Source organism: Primulina eburnea, chromosome 5 (genome assembly GCF_022965805.1).
Source record: "Primulina eburnea isolate SZY01 chromosome 5, ASM2296580v1, whole genome shotgun sequence".
NCBI lineage: Eukaryota > Viridiplantae > Streptophyta > Magnoliopsida > Lamiales > Gesneriaceae > Primulina > Primulina eburnea.
The window spans coordinates 3,776,534-3,792,771 of record NC_133105.1 but is presented as its reverse complement, the minus strand read 5'-3'; the positions used below and the strand labels follow the sequence as shown (position 1 = coordinate 3,792,771).

The 16,238-nt window shown below is 37.8% G+C and overlaps 3 protein-coding genes across 5 annotated transcripts; all 3 read left to right on the top strand.

The window, feature by feature from the left end:
* The first annotated feature begins 81 nt into the window (after positions 1–81).
* On the top strand, positions 82–10,512 carry LOC140832438 (protein PTST homolog 3, chloroplastic-like). Of its 2 annotated transcripts, none has more exons than XM_073196467.1 (13): positions 82–337; positions 516–629; positions 945–1,087; positions 1,193–1,396; positions 2,545–2,686; positions 2,785–2,848; positions 2,991–3,041; positions 3,135–3,188; positions 3,331–3,450; positions 4,028–4,152; positions 4,289–4,340; positions 9,629–9,719; positions 10,371–10,512. In XM_073196467.1, the coding sequence occupies exons 1-13, from the start codon at positions 183–185 to the stop codon at positions 10,448–10,450; spliced, it is 1,395 nt and encodes a 464-aa protein (XP_073052568.1). In that variant the 5' UTR covers positions 82–182; the 3' UTR covers positions 10,451–10,512. The 2 variants fall into 2 exon arrangements, with proteins under 2 accessions (XP_073052568.1, XP_073052567.1); XM_073196466.1 differs by having other exon boundaries at positions 512–629.
* On the top strand, positions 9,638–12,967 carry LOC140832439 (S-adenosylmethionine synthase 1). Of its 2 annotated transcripts, none has more exons than XM_073196469.1 (2): positions 9,638–9,715; positions 11,608–12,967. In XM_073196469.1, the coding sequence occupies exon 2, from the start codon at positions 11,615–11,617 to the stop codon at positions 12,785–12,787; it is 1,173 nt and encodes a 390-aa protein (XP_073052570.1). In that variant the 5' UTR covers positions 9,638–9,715; positions 11,608–11,614; the 3' UTR covers positions 12,788–12,967. The 2 variants fall into 2 exon arrangements, with proteins under 2 accessions (XP_073052570.1, XP_073052569.1); XM_073196468.1 differs by lacking the exon at positions 9,638–9,715 and adding an exon at positions 10,505–10,712.
* A 1,217-nt stretch (positions 12,968–14,184) lies between these two features.
* On the top strand, positions 14,185–16,238 carry LOC140832434 (dual specificity phosphatase Cdc25-like). The gene is made up of 3 exons (XM_073196463.1): positions 14,185–14,334; positions 14,418–14,556; positions 15,787–16,238. The coding sequence occupies exons 1-3, from the start codon at positions 14,252–14,254 to the stop codon at positions 15,955–15,957; spliced, it is 393 nt and encodes a 130-aa protein (XP_073052564.1). The 5' UTR covers positions 14,185–14,251; the 3' UTR covers positions 15,958–16,238.

Genomic DNA, 16,238 nt, shown 5'->3' with positions numbered 1-16,238 from the left:
TCATATTAATCTGATTAATCACGTCGAACAGATTCGTCGAAATATATGTTGATAAAAGAATCGAACTCTTTTGACTCCTCGTACTCCTACACTGATCAACTGTAATTCTCGTACTTACGAATTCGGAGCGAAATCCCTCAAATGCTGCAAAACCCATCTCCGCAGTGCACTCCACCGTCCTCATGGCCACCTGTTACTACTTTCCAACTTTTCTTCGTTTATCTTCTGATAAAATCTTCTTTTCAAACCAAATCTTTTCGCAGGACCTGTGCATTTTCCAACACCGCCACAAGAATTGCTATTCCCGATTTTTGGCTTCTTCATCCAAGAAATCCAGGTATTCGTCGATTATTCGTAATGGGTTTTTTCTTTGATGCAGGGTACTAGTATTTGCTTCAAAAAAATTTATGTTATATGCTATACAATATTGCGTGGTGTTTGTATTTGCGAAATTTCCGTTTCTCGTAGTTATCGGTCAAGATTTGTTGAGTTGCTTGTGTTTGATTTTGAGCTAGCAAGAAGGTGAAAAGCAATGAAGACCTTTGCAGTGAGATTAGAGAATTTTTATCCACCGTTGGATATCCTGAAGATCATGTGCCCTCCATGAAGGAGCTTGCGCAGCATGGAAGGTTCGATTTTCATGGATTTTTTTTTAAAATTTAGTGTAGTGTTATGATCGGTGTTACGTTTCACTACTGCGATAAAGTGCACACATATATTTAAACAATGGTGGAGCAGGAGACAGGATCCATCATCTGTGGTTTTAATGTATGTATTTTCTTGAACTCGCGTACTAGTGGGATGTGGGGATATATACATTTGGAGAAATATATTTCCTAGTTTATATGTTTTTTTCTATATCCTATTATTTCAGTGGTGGTTTTTAGGTGTAAAAGGATAAGATGGCATTTCTAAATTTTCGATAATCAATTATTTAACTATAGGAAAGACCTTGCACACATGGTCAGGCGAAGAGGATACAAACTTATTAGACAGATTCTTCAGTCCTCAGCTACAACAAACTTAATCAAATCCGATATAGAGATGGATGAAACAGGAAAATTGAAGATGCTCGGGGGATCTGGAGGTGAATACTAAAAAATTTAACATTGCGCATATTTGCATTTTGATATGAATATCCGATTTAAAATCTTTGATTGGTATTTGATAGACTATTTTGTGGTCTGAAAAGGTCAGAATGAGAAACTGAAAGCCTCAGTCGGTGATGTATTACCAAGGGACGTTATGGAAGAGGGAGACTTGTATAGATATCAAGAAAAAGTTGGAGACCTTTTCTCGAGTGACCAAAGGTCTGTGGCATCAGATTCGAGTATCCCGTTCATGCAGGAGAAGGTGGCTAATTTTATTAATCGTGGAAAGTTGGTTGGAATTGATGGTTAGTTCTCGAGCGCTGATTTCTATACCTTCTTCGTTATTTCTCAACTTTATAACTTTCCTTTGATGGCCTAATGTGTTTCTCTTCTAGAGTTGATCTCTGGTGTCATTGCTTGCTCCTTTTGGATTCCTATTAGTTGCTCTTTGTTTTTTCAATTATTGAATTGAAGATTGTTAGGAAGCAACAATTGTCTATATTGGTATGTGGTAAAATGATTAAAAGGTTATGCTTAGGCTCCTATCTTGTTAATTTTTTTTTTTTTTGCTTTTTTACCATCAAGTGTAATATTTCTTAGAATAAATGACACTTGTTTCCATTGGAATGCTTGTAATAATCTTTGAAGTAAGTAATGTGAATAGAGAACCATCAATTATGTCCTCACTAGAGCTAACTAATGCTAATTTTAAAGGAAACTTGTTTCCAATTCCTAATACAAGTAACACCCATAACCTCAGAGTTTTGATGGCTTTACTGATTAGTGCTAATACGAGTACTGAGATAGTCCTGTTTAGCAAGTATTGCAGGGTTTGGAATGTTTCCAGACGTTGGCTTTGTTAACAAGTGCTTTCTTCCTAGGATGCTGATTCGAAATTTTAATTCTTTGCTATATCTGGAACGTGGAGTTTACAAATGATCCAATTATGAGCAGAACGGGTGACCTAATTATAAGCAGTCCAACAACACATAACGGTGGAACCCGGGCTCTGATACCATGTTAAAATTGAAACTTGGACCTAACTCAACCCCAAAAGCTAGATCAAGGGGGGAGGATTGTCCAAGCCAATATATGCAACTCTCAGGTTATTTATCCTACCGATGTGGGACAATTAGCAGTTAGCCACATGTCATGTCTTGCAAGTGGATTGAATAGTTGATTCCGTTTGCTTTGGGTTCTGACTTATTTTTTATACTTATATCTAAGAAGAGACCCTCGATGAAAGTTCAAAAACTATGCTTTCCATTTGCCTTCTCGAATATGTTGGAATATATCGTCAAATCAAGTTATTTGTTTATTATTTGTTAAGAAAACAAGTCCATCTACCATAATGTTTTTTGTCATCATGACATGATATTTTGCAGACAAATATTTATTCAATTCTTGGCCGATTTATTTTTCTAATGCTCAGATTGTGCGTTTCTGATTATAGAGGAAATACATGCCGGTGAAGGAGAGAGAGGTACTGAATCAGAAGATGCACATGAAGTGCAAAATACCTCAAGTAATCAAGGGAACAACAATCTTTTGTACCAAAGCTCTATTGGTGGTGAAACATTAAATATAAATTCCACGTACTTCACCCGCTTCAAAGGAAACATCTCAGTCGCTTTCTTTTTCTACAAACTTTTTTTTTCTTATTCGCTTGCATCACTGCATCTGACTTATACAGGAACAGCTACGTCTCAAAAGAAGAGCAAACACCTGTGAATCACAAAAATGATCTAGATGATGAGGTCTGTGTGCGCCATAATTTCAATCTTGGCCATGATTTATTTGGATTATGACATTGTATGGCTTTTCCAGTTTCTTCAAAATTCACCTTGATTCATCTGGATGGAATGATTGCTTTTGACTGCTATTTATGTTGTTTGGCAGGAAATGAAAGCAGAGAATCTAGCTGAGGTTAACCGCCTCAAGGTCATGCTGGTACGCTCTGTGTAATTTAACTATACTATAACATGTGATTTTTCTTCGACTTTTCTCGTGTGATTGCTTTAGTGCTTTGTTGTCTGTTCTTAGCATCAGAAGGAATTAGAACTGGATCAATTGAAGAAGCAGATTGAGAAAGAAAAGGTGCAAATTTTTATGCATAAATAACTATTCCATGATTTTACAAGCCTAAATTATATTTCAGATGTATAAATAAAAAAGCACTAGAAATACCATTTTTATGAGAAAATGGACAGTGAAAATACCTATTGATTTAATATCTCAGGCTTATTTGTCTACTTTGCAAAACAATGCGGAAATAGAGATCAACAGAGCACAGAAACTTATCTCTGAAAAAGAGACTGAATTATATGCTGCCGAAGGAAGTTTATCCGGACTGAAAGAGGTATTGCATTTTCTATTTGTAATGCTGAAAAATTGGGTCAGTGATTCAGAGATATTTAGCTTATAAGTATTTTATCAAGAGAGCTTTTTTAAAATAAACAAAAGCAATTTTGTGTTTTAATACAATAGTAAAAGGTACATTTGCTGCTGGGCTTTGGCCTTTTTAAGTACTGTGTTAAAACTTCTCAATCCAAAATGACTTTCCAAAAAACAGTTCTTAAATCTGATTTTTCATTAACTAGATGCATTCAAAGTCTGTGGATGGTCATTTCTCGGTAACATTTGTATCAAATCATCGAAATTTGAACTTTGCGACATCCCATACCACACTTGATGTGAACGCAAAGCAAATGGCAGAAGGCCAGAACAAATTTCCATCGGGTCAACCATGGATCTTGGTTAAGCTTTCAGTCCATTTGCAATAATATATTTTGGAGACAATGGAAACGAACCCACTTCTAGCCTTTGCTATTATTTTACCACAGATTTTGAATTTTTTTTTATCAAGAATAAAGATAACATCTCTTTGTTTCAGACAAATCATTTATTTACCGAGGTGAAGTTGCCTTTTCTTTTAGGTTGAAGTCAAATATACGGGATATGGGGAGATTGTAGAACTGGCCGGGAGCTTCAACGGTTGGCATCACAGAATAAAAATGGATCCACACTCATCATCCATTGGTGTCGGCCCTACTGAAACGAGGTTTAATGTTCATTTTCGTTTATATCAGTCTATCAGATTATCAGTGCTCAACCGTTGTTCATGGTTATGATTTTATACCTGCTATACATTTTATTGAATAGGACCACAAATTAAACATACTACCAAAAATTTTCAGGAAATCACTACTTTGGAGAACAGTATTGTGGCTCTATCCTGGAATTTACGAGGTTTGTTCAACAGATCACCGTGTGTTCTTAACTATCATCTAGAAAAAAGTTGAACCTCGAGGACAGGGGACACTGATCGTGCATACATCCCTCCAAAAATCCCTCAATATTTATGATTTTCGGTTTACGAACATAGGAGGTAGAAAGAACTTTGCGGTAATTTGGAGGGTGTGGTGGCTTCGACCTTCAACTGCTTCTTTGAAACAAACTCGTTTCTTGAATTCATTACCACTCTACAATACATGTTGGTCCCATGTGCGGAATTTGAGATAGTAAAAACAAGAAAATAAAGAATAACTGGACACCGAGATTTACGTGGAAAACCCCTAAAAATTATTAGGGTAAAAACCACGGGCAAGATGAAAAAAAAATTTCCACTATAATATTTTGTGGTGTACAACTCACTCACTGTGTTTCCAAAGAGAACACACTCTCTTAATACAGGAGAACAAAACACCTCACAAATATTATAATACTAAACACTCAAAGAAGAATAGATGCTTAAGAGAAGAGCTGAAGAAACTTTGGGATGATAGAATGAGGGGGAGAGGAGCTCTATTTATAGAGCTCCCTCCATACGCATATCGTGGCTGTCATAAAGACAGCCACCAATCACCCATCACCTGCCAACAATCACCTGCCAACCCCCATCAATACCAAATTTATTGCCTACAATTCTCCCACTTGGAGATTTGATTGAGAATCAAACATATCTCCACACATCCTTTCAATCTTGCCATTCCCTGCTGCTTACGTTTCCGCTAGACCACTTGAGGATCTACACCACTCAAACTTATCAGTGTTCACTGGCTTGGTCAGAAAATCAGCTATGTTATCCTTTGTATGGATCTTCTGCATATCCACGCTTCCTTCTTCTACTACTTCTCGTACAAAATGAAATTGTACTCCAATGTGTTTCGTCCTGGAATGAAAGGCTGGATTCCTTGCAATGTGCAAGGCACTCTGACTGTCACAAAACAAAGGAACATTCTCTTGTTTGTGTCCGATCTCCTCCAATAACCTTTTAATCCATATTGCCTCCTTACAAGCTTGAGTAGCTGCCATGTATTCTGCCTCTGTTGTAGATAACGCCACAACTGTCTGCAGTTTTGAAACCCAGCTTACTACTCCCCTCGCAAGTGTAAACACATAACCAGTAGTAGATTTCCTCTTATCAGGATCACCTGCATAATCTGAATCGACATAGCCCCTGAGTGTAAAATCCGATCCTCCATAACATAATGCAGCATTCGAGGTACCCTTAATGTATCTAAGAATCCTCTTCACAGTGCTCCAATGCTCTCGTCCAGGATTCGCCATATACCGACTAACTGCTCCCACTGCTTGAGCAATGTCCGGTCTTGTACATATCATGGCGAACATCAAACTTCCCACTGCTGATGCATACGGTACTCGAGACATCTCCATCCTCTCTGCTTCACTGCTAGGACACATCTCGGAGGATAACTTGAAGTTAACAGGAAGAGGGGTCGAAATTGGCTTACTATCTTGCATGTTGAAGCGTTGCAAGATTTTCTTCAAATAATTTTTCTGCGAAAGCCAAATCTTTCTGTTACTTCTATCTCGGTGAACTTGCATCCCTAGAATCTTGTTTGCTGGTCCCAAGTCCTTCATATCAAATTCCCTAGCCAACTGTGCCTTCAATCCTTGGACCTGATCTTTGTTGGGGCCTGCTACCAACATGTCGTCCACATACAACAGCAAAATGATATAATCATCACCAGACCTCTTGAAATACGTACAAGGGTCTGCACTCAGTCTGTTGTATCCAAGGCTCATGATATAGGAATCAAATCTCTTGTACCAACACCTCGGCGCCTGTTTGAGACCGTACAGAGATTTCTTCAACCTGCAAACCAAGTTCTCTTTGCCTATTTCTGCAAAACCTTCTGGCTGGAGCATATAGATTTCTTCTTCAAGATCTCCATGAAGAAATGCCGTTTTCACATCTAGCTGTTCTAGATGTAGGTCAAACACCGCACACAATGCCAACACTACTCTGACTGTTGTAAGCCGAACCACAGGAGAAAATATCTCACTGAAGTCAATGCCTTCTTTCTGAGCATACCCTTTTATCACCAATCTAGCACGATATCGCTCCACTTGGTTATTGCCATCACGCTTGATCTTATAGACCCATCTGTTTCCAATGGCTTTCCTCCCTCGTGGTAATGTAACAAGATCCCAAGTTTTATTCTTGTCTAATGCCTCCAACTCTTCTTGCATTGCTATCATCCAAATAGATACATCCGAGCTCTGAGTAGCCTCGTGGAAACTCGATGGCTCACCATCTTCTGATAATAGACAATATGCAATGTTGCTTTCAGTGACATAATCTGAAAGCCAACCTGGTGGTCTTCTGTCTCGAGTTGACTGCCTCACATTGGAAACCTCAGACTCAACTTGTTCTTGTTCTTCGTGCTCTGGTACTGCTTCACAAGAAACTTGACCTTCGTCTGTCTTATTTTCTACCTGAAAAATAGTAGTTTCTGAATTCTGTGTGCCTTTGTCTCCCTTTACTTTATTTTCCTCGAAGATAACATCCCTGCTGATGACAAGCTTGTGAACAGTAGGATCCCACAAGCGAAACCCCTTTACTCCATCAGCATAACCCAAGAAGATACATTTTCTGGATTTCGAATCCAACTTCGATCTTTCTTGCTCATTGTACAGAACGTATACCGGACTTCCAAATGTATGCAAATGAGAATAATCTGTCGGCTTCCCGGTCCACATCTCCATCGGAGTCTTCAGATCAATCGCCACTGAAGGAGAACGATTGATAATATAACAAGCGGTTTTGACTGCTTCCGCCCAAAATGATTTTTCTAGACCTGCAGTCCTCAACATAGCTCTTGTTCTGTCCAACAAGGTCCTGTTCATCCGCTCCGCCACTCCATTCTGTTGAGGTGTGTATGCCGTCGTGAACTGTCTCTTGATGCCTTCATGTTGACAAAATTCATCAAACTCGTCACTGGTATATTCTCCTCCATTGTCAGTCCTCAGACACTTGATTTTCTTTTCAGAATCAAGTTCAACCCGCGCTTTGAAATCTTTGAAGATCTGGAAAACATCTGATTTTTTCTTGATTGGATACACCCAACATCTCCTAGAGAAATCATCAATGAACGAGACAAAGTATCTCGCTCCTCCTAGGGATACAACCGGTGCTTGCCAAACATCCGAATGAATTAGCTCTAATATGCTTTTGCTCCTGGCAGTAGAAGTGCCAAACTTTAATCTGTGTTGTTTACTGGTAACACAGTGCTCACAAAAGGGTAGTGACACTTTTGTAAGTCCCGGCAGCAGCTTCCGTTCTGAGAGAATTTTCAACCCCCGTTCTGACATATGCCCGAGCTTTCTATGCCATAACACTGTTAATTTTTCTTTTGAACCAATTGATGCAACAGCTAGTTCTGCCTCTTTGTGTGTTTCTCCCAAAAGTACATACAGATTTGCAGCAACCTTTTCCGCCTTCATAACCACAAGCGCGCCCTTCACAATTTTCATGATCCCGTTCTCGATCCGAGTTTTGCACCCGATGTCATCCAATTGTCCCAAGGACAAAAGATTTTTCGTCAGTCCTTTCACATGTCGTACCTCCTGTATAGTGCGAATGGTGCCATCAAACATTTTAATTTTGATAGTACCGACCCCAGCGATTTCCAAGGCATGATCATTTCCCATGAATACAGATCCTCCTGAGATTAGTTCATAATGATCAAACCATTCTCTCCGAGACGTCATGTGCCACGTCGCTCCTGAATCCATAATCCATGTGTCACAAAATTTGTGTCTGCCTTCTGCAACAGTTGCTGCTTCGCTGAATAATATTTCACCACTTCCTGAAGTACTGGCCACATTTCCTTGAGAACTTTTATCGATACTCGTACACTCTTTCTTGAAGTGCCCTTTACCGCCACATTTAAAGCAGTAAATATTTTTCTTCTTACTTCTCGACTTTGATCTACCTCGCCTTTGGCTCCCACTGGAGTCACGGTCCATGAATCTTCCTCTTATCATCGGCAAAGCCTCTGCCTGCTTCGAAGTTACCAACCTGTCTTCCTTATTCTTGCGCCGGCTTTCTTCTCCGAGAACCGCAGTTAAGACATCGTCGAATCTTAGAAAGCCCATAAGAATATTGTTGGTAATGTTGATGATAATTTGATCGTATGAATCTGGTAGACTTTGAAGTAGAAGCTCCGCACGTTCATTTTCTCCTATTTTATGCCCCATGGAAGTGAGTTGGGCAAATAGAGTATTTAGTGTGTTGATATGGTCGGTCATCGATGAAGATTCCGCCATCCGAAGAGTATAAAGCTTTCTCTTTAGGAAAATCATATTGTGTAGGGACTTGACCTCGTACATCTTTGTCAGAGTATCCCAGATAACTTTGGCTGTTTTTATCTCAGAGATACTTGACAAAACTTCGTCAGCTATAGCCAAGTGTAAATTGGCAACAGCATTATCATTCATCTCGTTCCACTTTCCATCATCTGTAATCTCCACCGGTCTATCTCCAATAGCCGCCAAACAATTCTCCTTTCTTAAAACTGCTTGTATCTTTATTTTCCACAGCATAAAATTGCTTCCGTTGAACTTTGCTATCTCGTACCTTCCCGCCATTATGTCTACAACAATTTTAGTAGACCGGACAAAATAATCACGCCTTAAATAAAAAATCTCGAAAAATCTTTTCTGATGTGGAAGATCAGTCTAAGCTGCAACCACAGAGCATACTCAGAATTTTAGGAAATTTTAAACCAAGGCTCTGATACCACTTGTTGGTCCCATGTGCGAAATTTGAGATAGTAAAAACAAGAAAATAAAGAATAACTGGACACCGAGATTTACGTGGAAAACCCCTAAAAATTATTAGGGTAAAAACCACGGGCAAGATGAAAAAAAAATTTCCACTATAATATTTTGTGGTGTACAACTCACTCACTGTGTTTCCAAAGAGAACACACTCTCTTAATACAGGAGAACAAAACACCTCACAAATATTATAATACTAAACACTCAAAGAAGAATAGATGCTTAAGAGAAGAGTTGAAGAAACTTTGGGATGATAGAATGAGGGGGAGAGGAGCTCTATTTATAGAGCTCCCTCCATACGCATATCGTGGCTGTCATAAAGACAGCCACCAATCACCCATCACCTGCCAACAATCACCTGCCAACCCCCATCAATACCAAATTTATTGCCTACAATACAAGGGATATAATCTTATTTGTCTGCTTACAATGTTGTTCTTGATTCGCAGATAAAATTTGTCGTTGATGGTGATTGGAGGATTGATCCTTCAATGGAATCAGTTACCAGGGACACCTTGCACAACAACATAATTAAAGTTGGTAGATGACAATCCTTAGCTTGCAAATAACATCGACATCAAATGTTTGATATAGGTGATTGAATAAGAATAGATTTTTGACAAACACTTGTATGAGACGGTCTCAGTCTCACGGATAGTATTAAATGAGACTGATCTCTTATTCGGGTCATCCATTAATATGCTATGAATATTACTTTTTATTTTGAATATCGATAGGGTTGACCCGTCTCACGTGAAACCGTCTCACAAGAGACCTACTCTAGATTTTTCATACATGATAATCATGTGTTGGGTTCTATTTCATTTTTTTTATCACGTTGTCAACTGAATGTCAGTCGGGTGTTATGAACCCTAGAAGAACCATTTGCGATATCTACTAATATAGGTTGGATAAATTTCATATGAGGTGTATGTAGATGCAAATGAGTTCATTTATGAATCTCATGCGGCCAAATTTCGATTAATGTAAAAGCTAGAGGAGCCGTCCTAATTAAATATTTACGCACGGATCATTGCTATTTTCAAATATAAAAATTTAATATACTATATTATTATTTATATGCAATCAAATGTCATAAAAAGTAGGGATACCAAAATTATATTTTTTTTTATTTTTTAATTTCTAAATTTACACCAACTCACGTATGTTTCTCGATGCACAATGTACAAGTGACTGCGCAAATTCCATTCCACCTACTCACGTACACTTTCTCGTCCACGGAGTACAAGTTTGACGGCTCTCTAATTTGACCAATATCAACCGTTGGATACTATCTATTGATAGCTGGCAACATCGCAAAGCCTTCTATCTCAATTGGGTCCCACTCTTTAACAATCGGGTAATCGTTGGTTTGGAAACTGAAACTGGGGTATATTCAGATCCGTGTTCCTATATATATCACCCTTCTCTTCAAGTTTGAACGCCATTTTCATTTTCTCAAATCTCCCTCCCTTCTTATCTACATTGGAGTAATAATATATTTCAGATCTGAAGCCTCTGTGTTGGTTAAAGGTGCTCATTTTCGTTTTAAAGCATTTTCCTGTTTTAGATCTGGTTAGATTGCTCTCTCTTTTGTTTAGATCCGTGGCTCTACTGTGTGTTTTTGCTTTTTAGATTGAATGTTGGCAGATTTGATGGTTTTTTCGAAGTTTTTTTTGGTTTTACTTGAGGTGGAAATGTTCTGAGAATGACGAACCGAATGAATTTAAAGAGTCTGCATTTCTTTTTCCAGATCCGTTGCATATTTTTGTTGCTACATGGAACTATCTGTGTAATGATTCTCTTTGATGTTTCCGGTTTTAGAATAAATGTTAACCAATTTGACGAGCGTAGTTTTTCAGTTGTCATGGAGGTAATTGGTTTTGCATGTTCTTTCCTCGTGAGATTCAGATCTCGTTGAACGTAGTACATCATGGCGAGAATGTTGTGGTTTATGATTTTTCATTGAAATATTCTCTTTTAGATTTTTTGGGTATTCCTAGGTATTATCGACAAAATGTGAACTTGGATTTTGAGATGCATTTTCATTTGCTATTTTGTGACAATTCGAATTTGGTGCTGGAAGTAATATTCGTTTGTATTTTTGTGTGAAATTGAATTAAAAAAACTGTTTTCTAATCGCGGACAGGTACTTGTGTTCTACGTGCGATTTTTGTGGTGGAGACTTGACGTTGCAAATTACATAAGGCGGCAAAATTAATTTTAGATTTAAACGAATTCCGTGTTTCCATTTTGCTTTTGTTTTTGCATTAAGTCCAAATTTTAAGTTTCCCGTTTATATTCTCCTAGAGTTTGAATATAGATCTGTCTATGATTCCACATTGTTATCCTTTAATGCACATGGTTTATATGCTTTGGATCTGATGTTCTGCATCTGACTTAACGCATTCCTTTTATTACTTTTCAGGCATAATATGGACACCTTCCTGTTCACCTCAGAATCTGTAAATGAAGGTCACCCCGACAAACTTTGCGACCAAGTCTCTGATGCCATTCTCGATGCTTGCTTGGAGCAGGATCCGGAGAGCAAAGTTGCATGTGAAACATGCACAAAAACTAATATGGTAATGGTCTTTGGCGAGATCACAACAAAGGCAAATGTGAACTATGAGAAGATTGTTCGTGATACGTGCAGAGGCATTGGATTCATATCACCTGATGTTGGTCTTGATGCTGACCACTGCAAAGTTCTAGTCAACATTGAACAACAGAGCCCGGACATTGCCCAGGGAGTTCACGGCCACCTCACCAAGAAACCTGAGGAAATTGGAGCTGGTGACCAAGGTCACATGTTTGGATATGCCACCGATGAAACACCCGAACTTATGCCACTCACTCATGTCCTTGCCACCAAGCTCGGGGCCAAGCTCACAGAAGTGAGGAAAAACAACACTTGCCCATGGCTAAGACCTGATGGTAAAACACAAGTTACAGTTGAATACAAGAATGACAATGGGGCCATGATCCCTATTCGAGTCCATACAGTTCTCATCTCAACCCAGCATGACGAAACAGTCACGAATGATCAGATTGCAGAAGACTTGAAGGAGCATGTGATCAAGCCTGTGATCCCCGCCCAGTACCTTGATGACAACACAATTTTCCACCTTAACCCATCTGGCCGTTTCGTCATTGGTGGCCCGCATGGAGATGCAGGACTCACTGGTCGGAAAATCATCATAGACACTTATGGTGGCTGGGGTGCTCATGGTGGCGGTGCTTTCTCCGGAAAGGATCCCACAAAGGTGGACAGAAGTGGGGCATATGTCGTTAGGCAGGCAGCCAAGAGCATAGTGGCTTCAGGGCTTGCTCGTCGATGCATTGTGCAAGTTTCCTATGCTATTGGTGTAGCAGAACCACTTTCAGTGTTTGTTGACACCTACAAGACGGGTAAGATCCCTGACAAGGACATACTCGCGCTCATCAAGGAGAACTTCGATTTTAGGCCTGGAATGATCGCCATCAACCTCGATTTGAAGAGAGGGGGCAACTTTAGGTACCAGAAAACTGCTGCTTACGGTCATTTTGGGCGCGATGATCCTGATTTCACTTGGGAAACTGTTAAAATCCTGAAGCCTAAAGCTTGAATTTGTGGCCAGATACGTAAGATCATGGTTCCTTAGCAAGAGTCGAAAATAATACAGGATTGTTTTGTGCTTTAGTTTTAAAAATGCTTCTTAGTAGGAAGTGTATCTGTGTCGTTTAAGTTTGTATTACTATGTTTTCATTGAATATGTCTGATCAATAAAATTCAGAGGATCGAATCAGTCTCAGCTCTCATAATTTAATGATTACGTGAATTTGTATTACTATTTTCATTTTAGTTTTCATCGTTTATGAAAGATATTTCATTCAGTTATGCATTATTTTTCCCCCCAACTAATGCCAGATCCACTTTATTTTATCCTTTAAAACGGATATAAATCCACCACCCCATTATATATGCTATTGCGCGGACGTGCCTTTTTTTACAATATTTTTTTATAATTTTTTTGATTAATATCTAAACGAAGATTAAAATATAATTATAAGAAATAGTGATATATTATTTTGATATATTGATATATGAATTAAATAAATAAATAAAATAAAATATCGAAGTAAATATTGAATCTACAATTTGATGTTTAACAAATAAATACTTTATTCGTTGAACTATATTTAGTTTGCAGTGCAATTTTAACATTTTATTAATATTATATATAATTATTAAAATAGATCACGACGTCAAAAATTAATTATTTTAAGTATCTCAAATTTTATAACAAGAATAATACAGATGTATATATGAAAGAAAACTTTCTATAAGATATTTATAAATTTGAATTGAATATTCTGAAAAATCATTATGTTTCTCTGTGTTTCATTCTGTAGCATTTTATGATATTAGATATTTGTACAAATTGATATTATTAAAAAATCGGATAATAATAGATACAAATATACATAAAATGATGTTAATATTTTGAAAATTTTAATTTTAAAATAATTTCACGCACAATAGATATTTATTTAAGGGTGAGTATCATGTGAGATCGTCTCACGGATATTAATCTGTTATACGGGTCAACCCTATCGATATTTACAATAAAAGTAATACTCTTAACATAAAAAGTAATATTTTTTTATGGATGACTCAAATAATAAATTTGTATCACAAATACGACCTGTGAGACCATTTCACAATATTTAATGACCAAAGTTTGAACTACTGGTTTTAAAAATAAATAATACTTATTAATTTTTTAAAAAAAATTTGACATATTTACTTTAAGATTTTGCTCATTATTTAATTAATTAACAATTAAAGAAAAATTAAATAATACTTATTAATTTTTTTACAAAATTTTGACATATTTACTTTAAGATTTTGCTCATTATTTAATTAATTAACAATTAATTTCTTTATGAAATTTACGGGGTCATGACTCTGAACAGATACACAGAATTTATTACCAAGGATATGATCTTGGTTCAATTATTAAAAAAGAATATTTGCTAATTTTAAAAGCTATATAGTCAAATAAATCAGGGTGTAGAAGAAGAAAGAGATGGCTCGGAGCATCACATACATCACCGGCTCTCAGCTTTCCTCTCTCAAGAACCGCCCGAATATCGTCATTGTCGATGTCAGGTATACGATGATATGGAACTCACGTTTGTTTGATTTTGCGGAATATGATTAATAATTTGTTGGGAAATGTTAATGTTTGTTAGGGATGATGAAAGGAGCTCCGATGGGCATATATCTGGCTCGCTTCACTTTGCTAGCGACTCATTTGTTGACAAAATGCCCAATCTAATCGAAGCTGCTAAAGGAAAAGATACCCTTGTTTTCCATTGTGCTCTCAGCCAGGTGTGATTTACTGGATTACGTTTCGTTTGCCATGAATTTCCCTTTCTCCTTCGATGCGAATGTGGGTTATTGGCGTTGATCTTTATAACGTGTTTAATAGGATCTGGTTAGTTTTCTGCGCTGTACTTTATGTTCGTATATAGGAAGATACAAATTCACAATCATCTTGGGCTTTGTTGACAGTTGACTTTGAATTCCATTATGGAGAGAGTTAAGTTTGAGAGTTTTCTCATTTAGCGTACCAGTCGACGTCTTAGGAATGGCCGAAACTGGCTAAGTTTGTGTACTGTGATCGATTGAGGGGCATAAACCGAGCAGTAATTGACTCCGCAAGTCTCGAGTTGTTTTTAAGATCGAGGAAATTAAGTTGAGCTCTCATGGCCAATTTGGTTGTTGACAAGCTCACTTTCTCAATGGTACGAGTATTCGTGTCTTTATAGTGCTTCTTTCTGGGATTTCTCTCAATCTTAATCTAAATCTTCATATGTTTGGTTTTGTCTTGTATTCATTAGTCATTTGATCAGTTGGATGATCATAAGAATGACTTCACAAGAGATAGATCAGTTTCTAAGTGGTTCTGACATGGTAGCTTCTGTTCTGTGTTCGCATTTCGGTTTAATTCTCTTATGTTCCTTGTGCCGTGAAATTTAGATTATTGGGCTGTTAAGGATGTTTATGCACTCTGGGAAGGAACCAAAGCATTAGCTGCTCATAAGATTCCTCAAGGTGGACAAAATATATTAAGCATCTGTAAGGTAAACTTGTGGAGTCATCTTGGATCATTGAACTTCTATTTCAAATGACACATTGAAGGCAAACTAGCCGCACTCTACCTTAGGATCTTCTCCGTTCTGGTATTATGCCCCATCGAACCTTCTAACAGTAGGGATTTTGGTATTTCATTTTGGGTGGGTCAGGGGTGCAAATTGTTGTCTAAACTGGTGTGCATCCCAAGTTAGAAGCTGGAAATAGTTCGGTTGGCTGAACCAAAGATTTGGACATTATAAACTTTTAATTTACAATAGTCGCTTGAGCATGATAAAATTTGCAAAACATGAAGGTATGTATCCAGTATGTGCCTTAGAGTGCAATTAGAATGCATAGAATCAAATTGGGTCTCTGCCTATAGTTAGCCCAAAAGTCTGATTTACTCAATTCGTTGAGAGTTCACATTTATAAGATGCATGCCAGTGAAAAGCCACCAGAACGAAAGCCTAAAATATTTTTCAGGTACGCGGACCCAAATGCGCACGAAGGCTTACAGATTATCTCGCTACCATGAAAGAAGATGTGGGAATTAAAAATGTCATGGTTCTGGAACGCGGGTATAATGGTTGGGAGGCTTCTGGAAAGCCCATTTGTCGCTGTACTGAAGTCCCGTGCAACGGGGAGAAAGCTTAACTCCCTGTTTTGGTCAGCCAAGAATGCTCATATTGCTATGAGCCTATTATCTCTTGGGGCATTGACATGGAATTATGTCCCAAAATGGTGTGTGCTTACATTGTATCATTTAATTATCGAGAATGTTTCCTTCCGACTTTTGAAGGAATCTAAACTCATTGGATTCATCGTGATTATATATTTTACTCCCGCATGTTCGGTTTTGGTTGTTAGGCAACCCGTATGTACTGTAAAGCCTTCGGTCAAAGACTTAGCTGGTGAATATCTGTAATTCTGTGGTT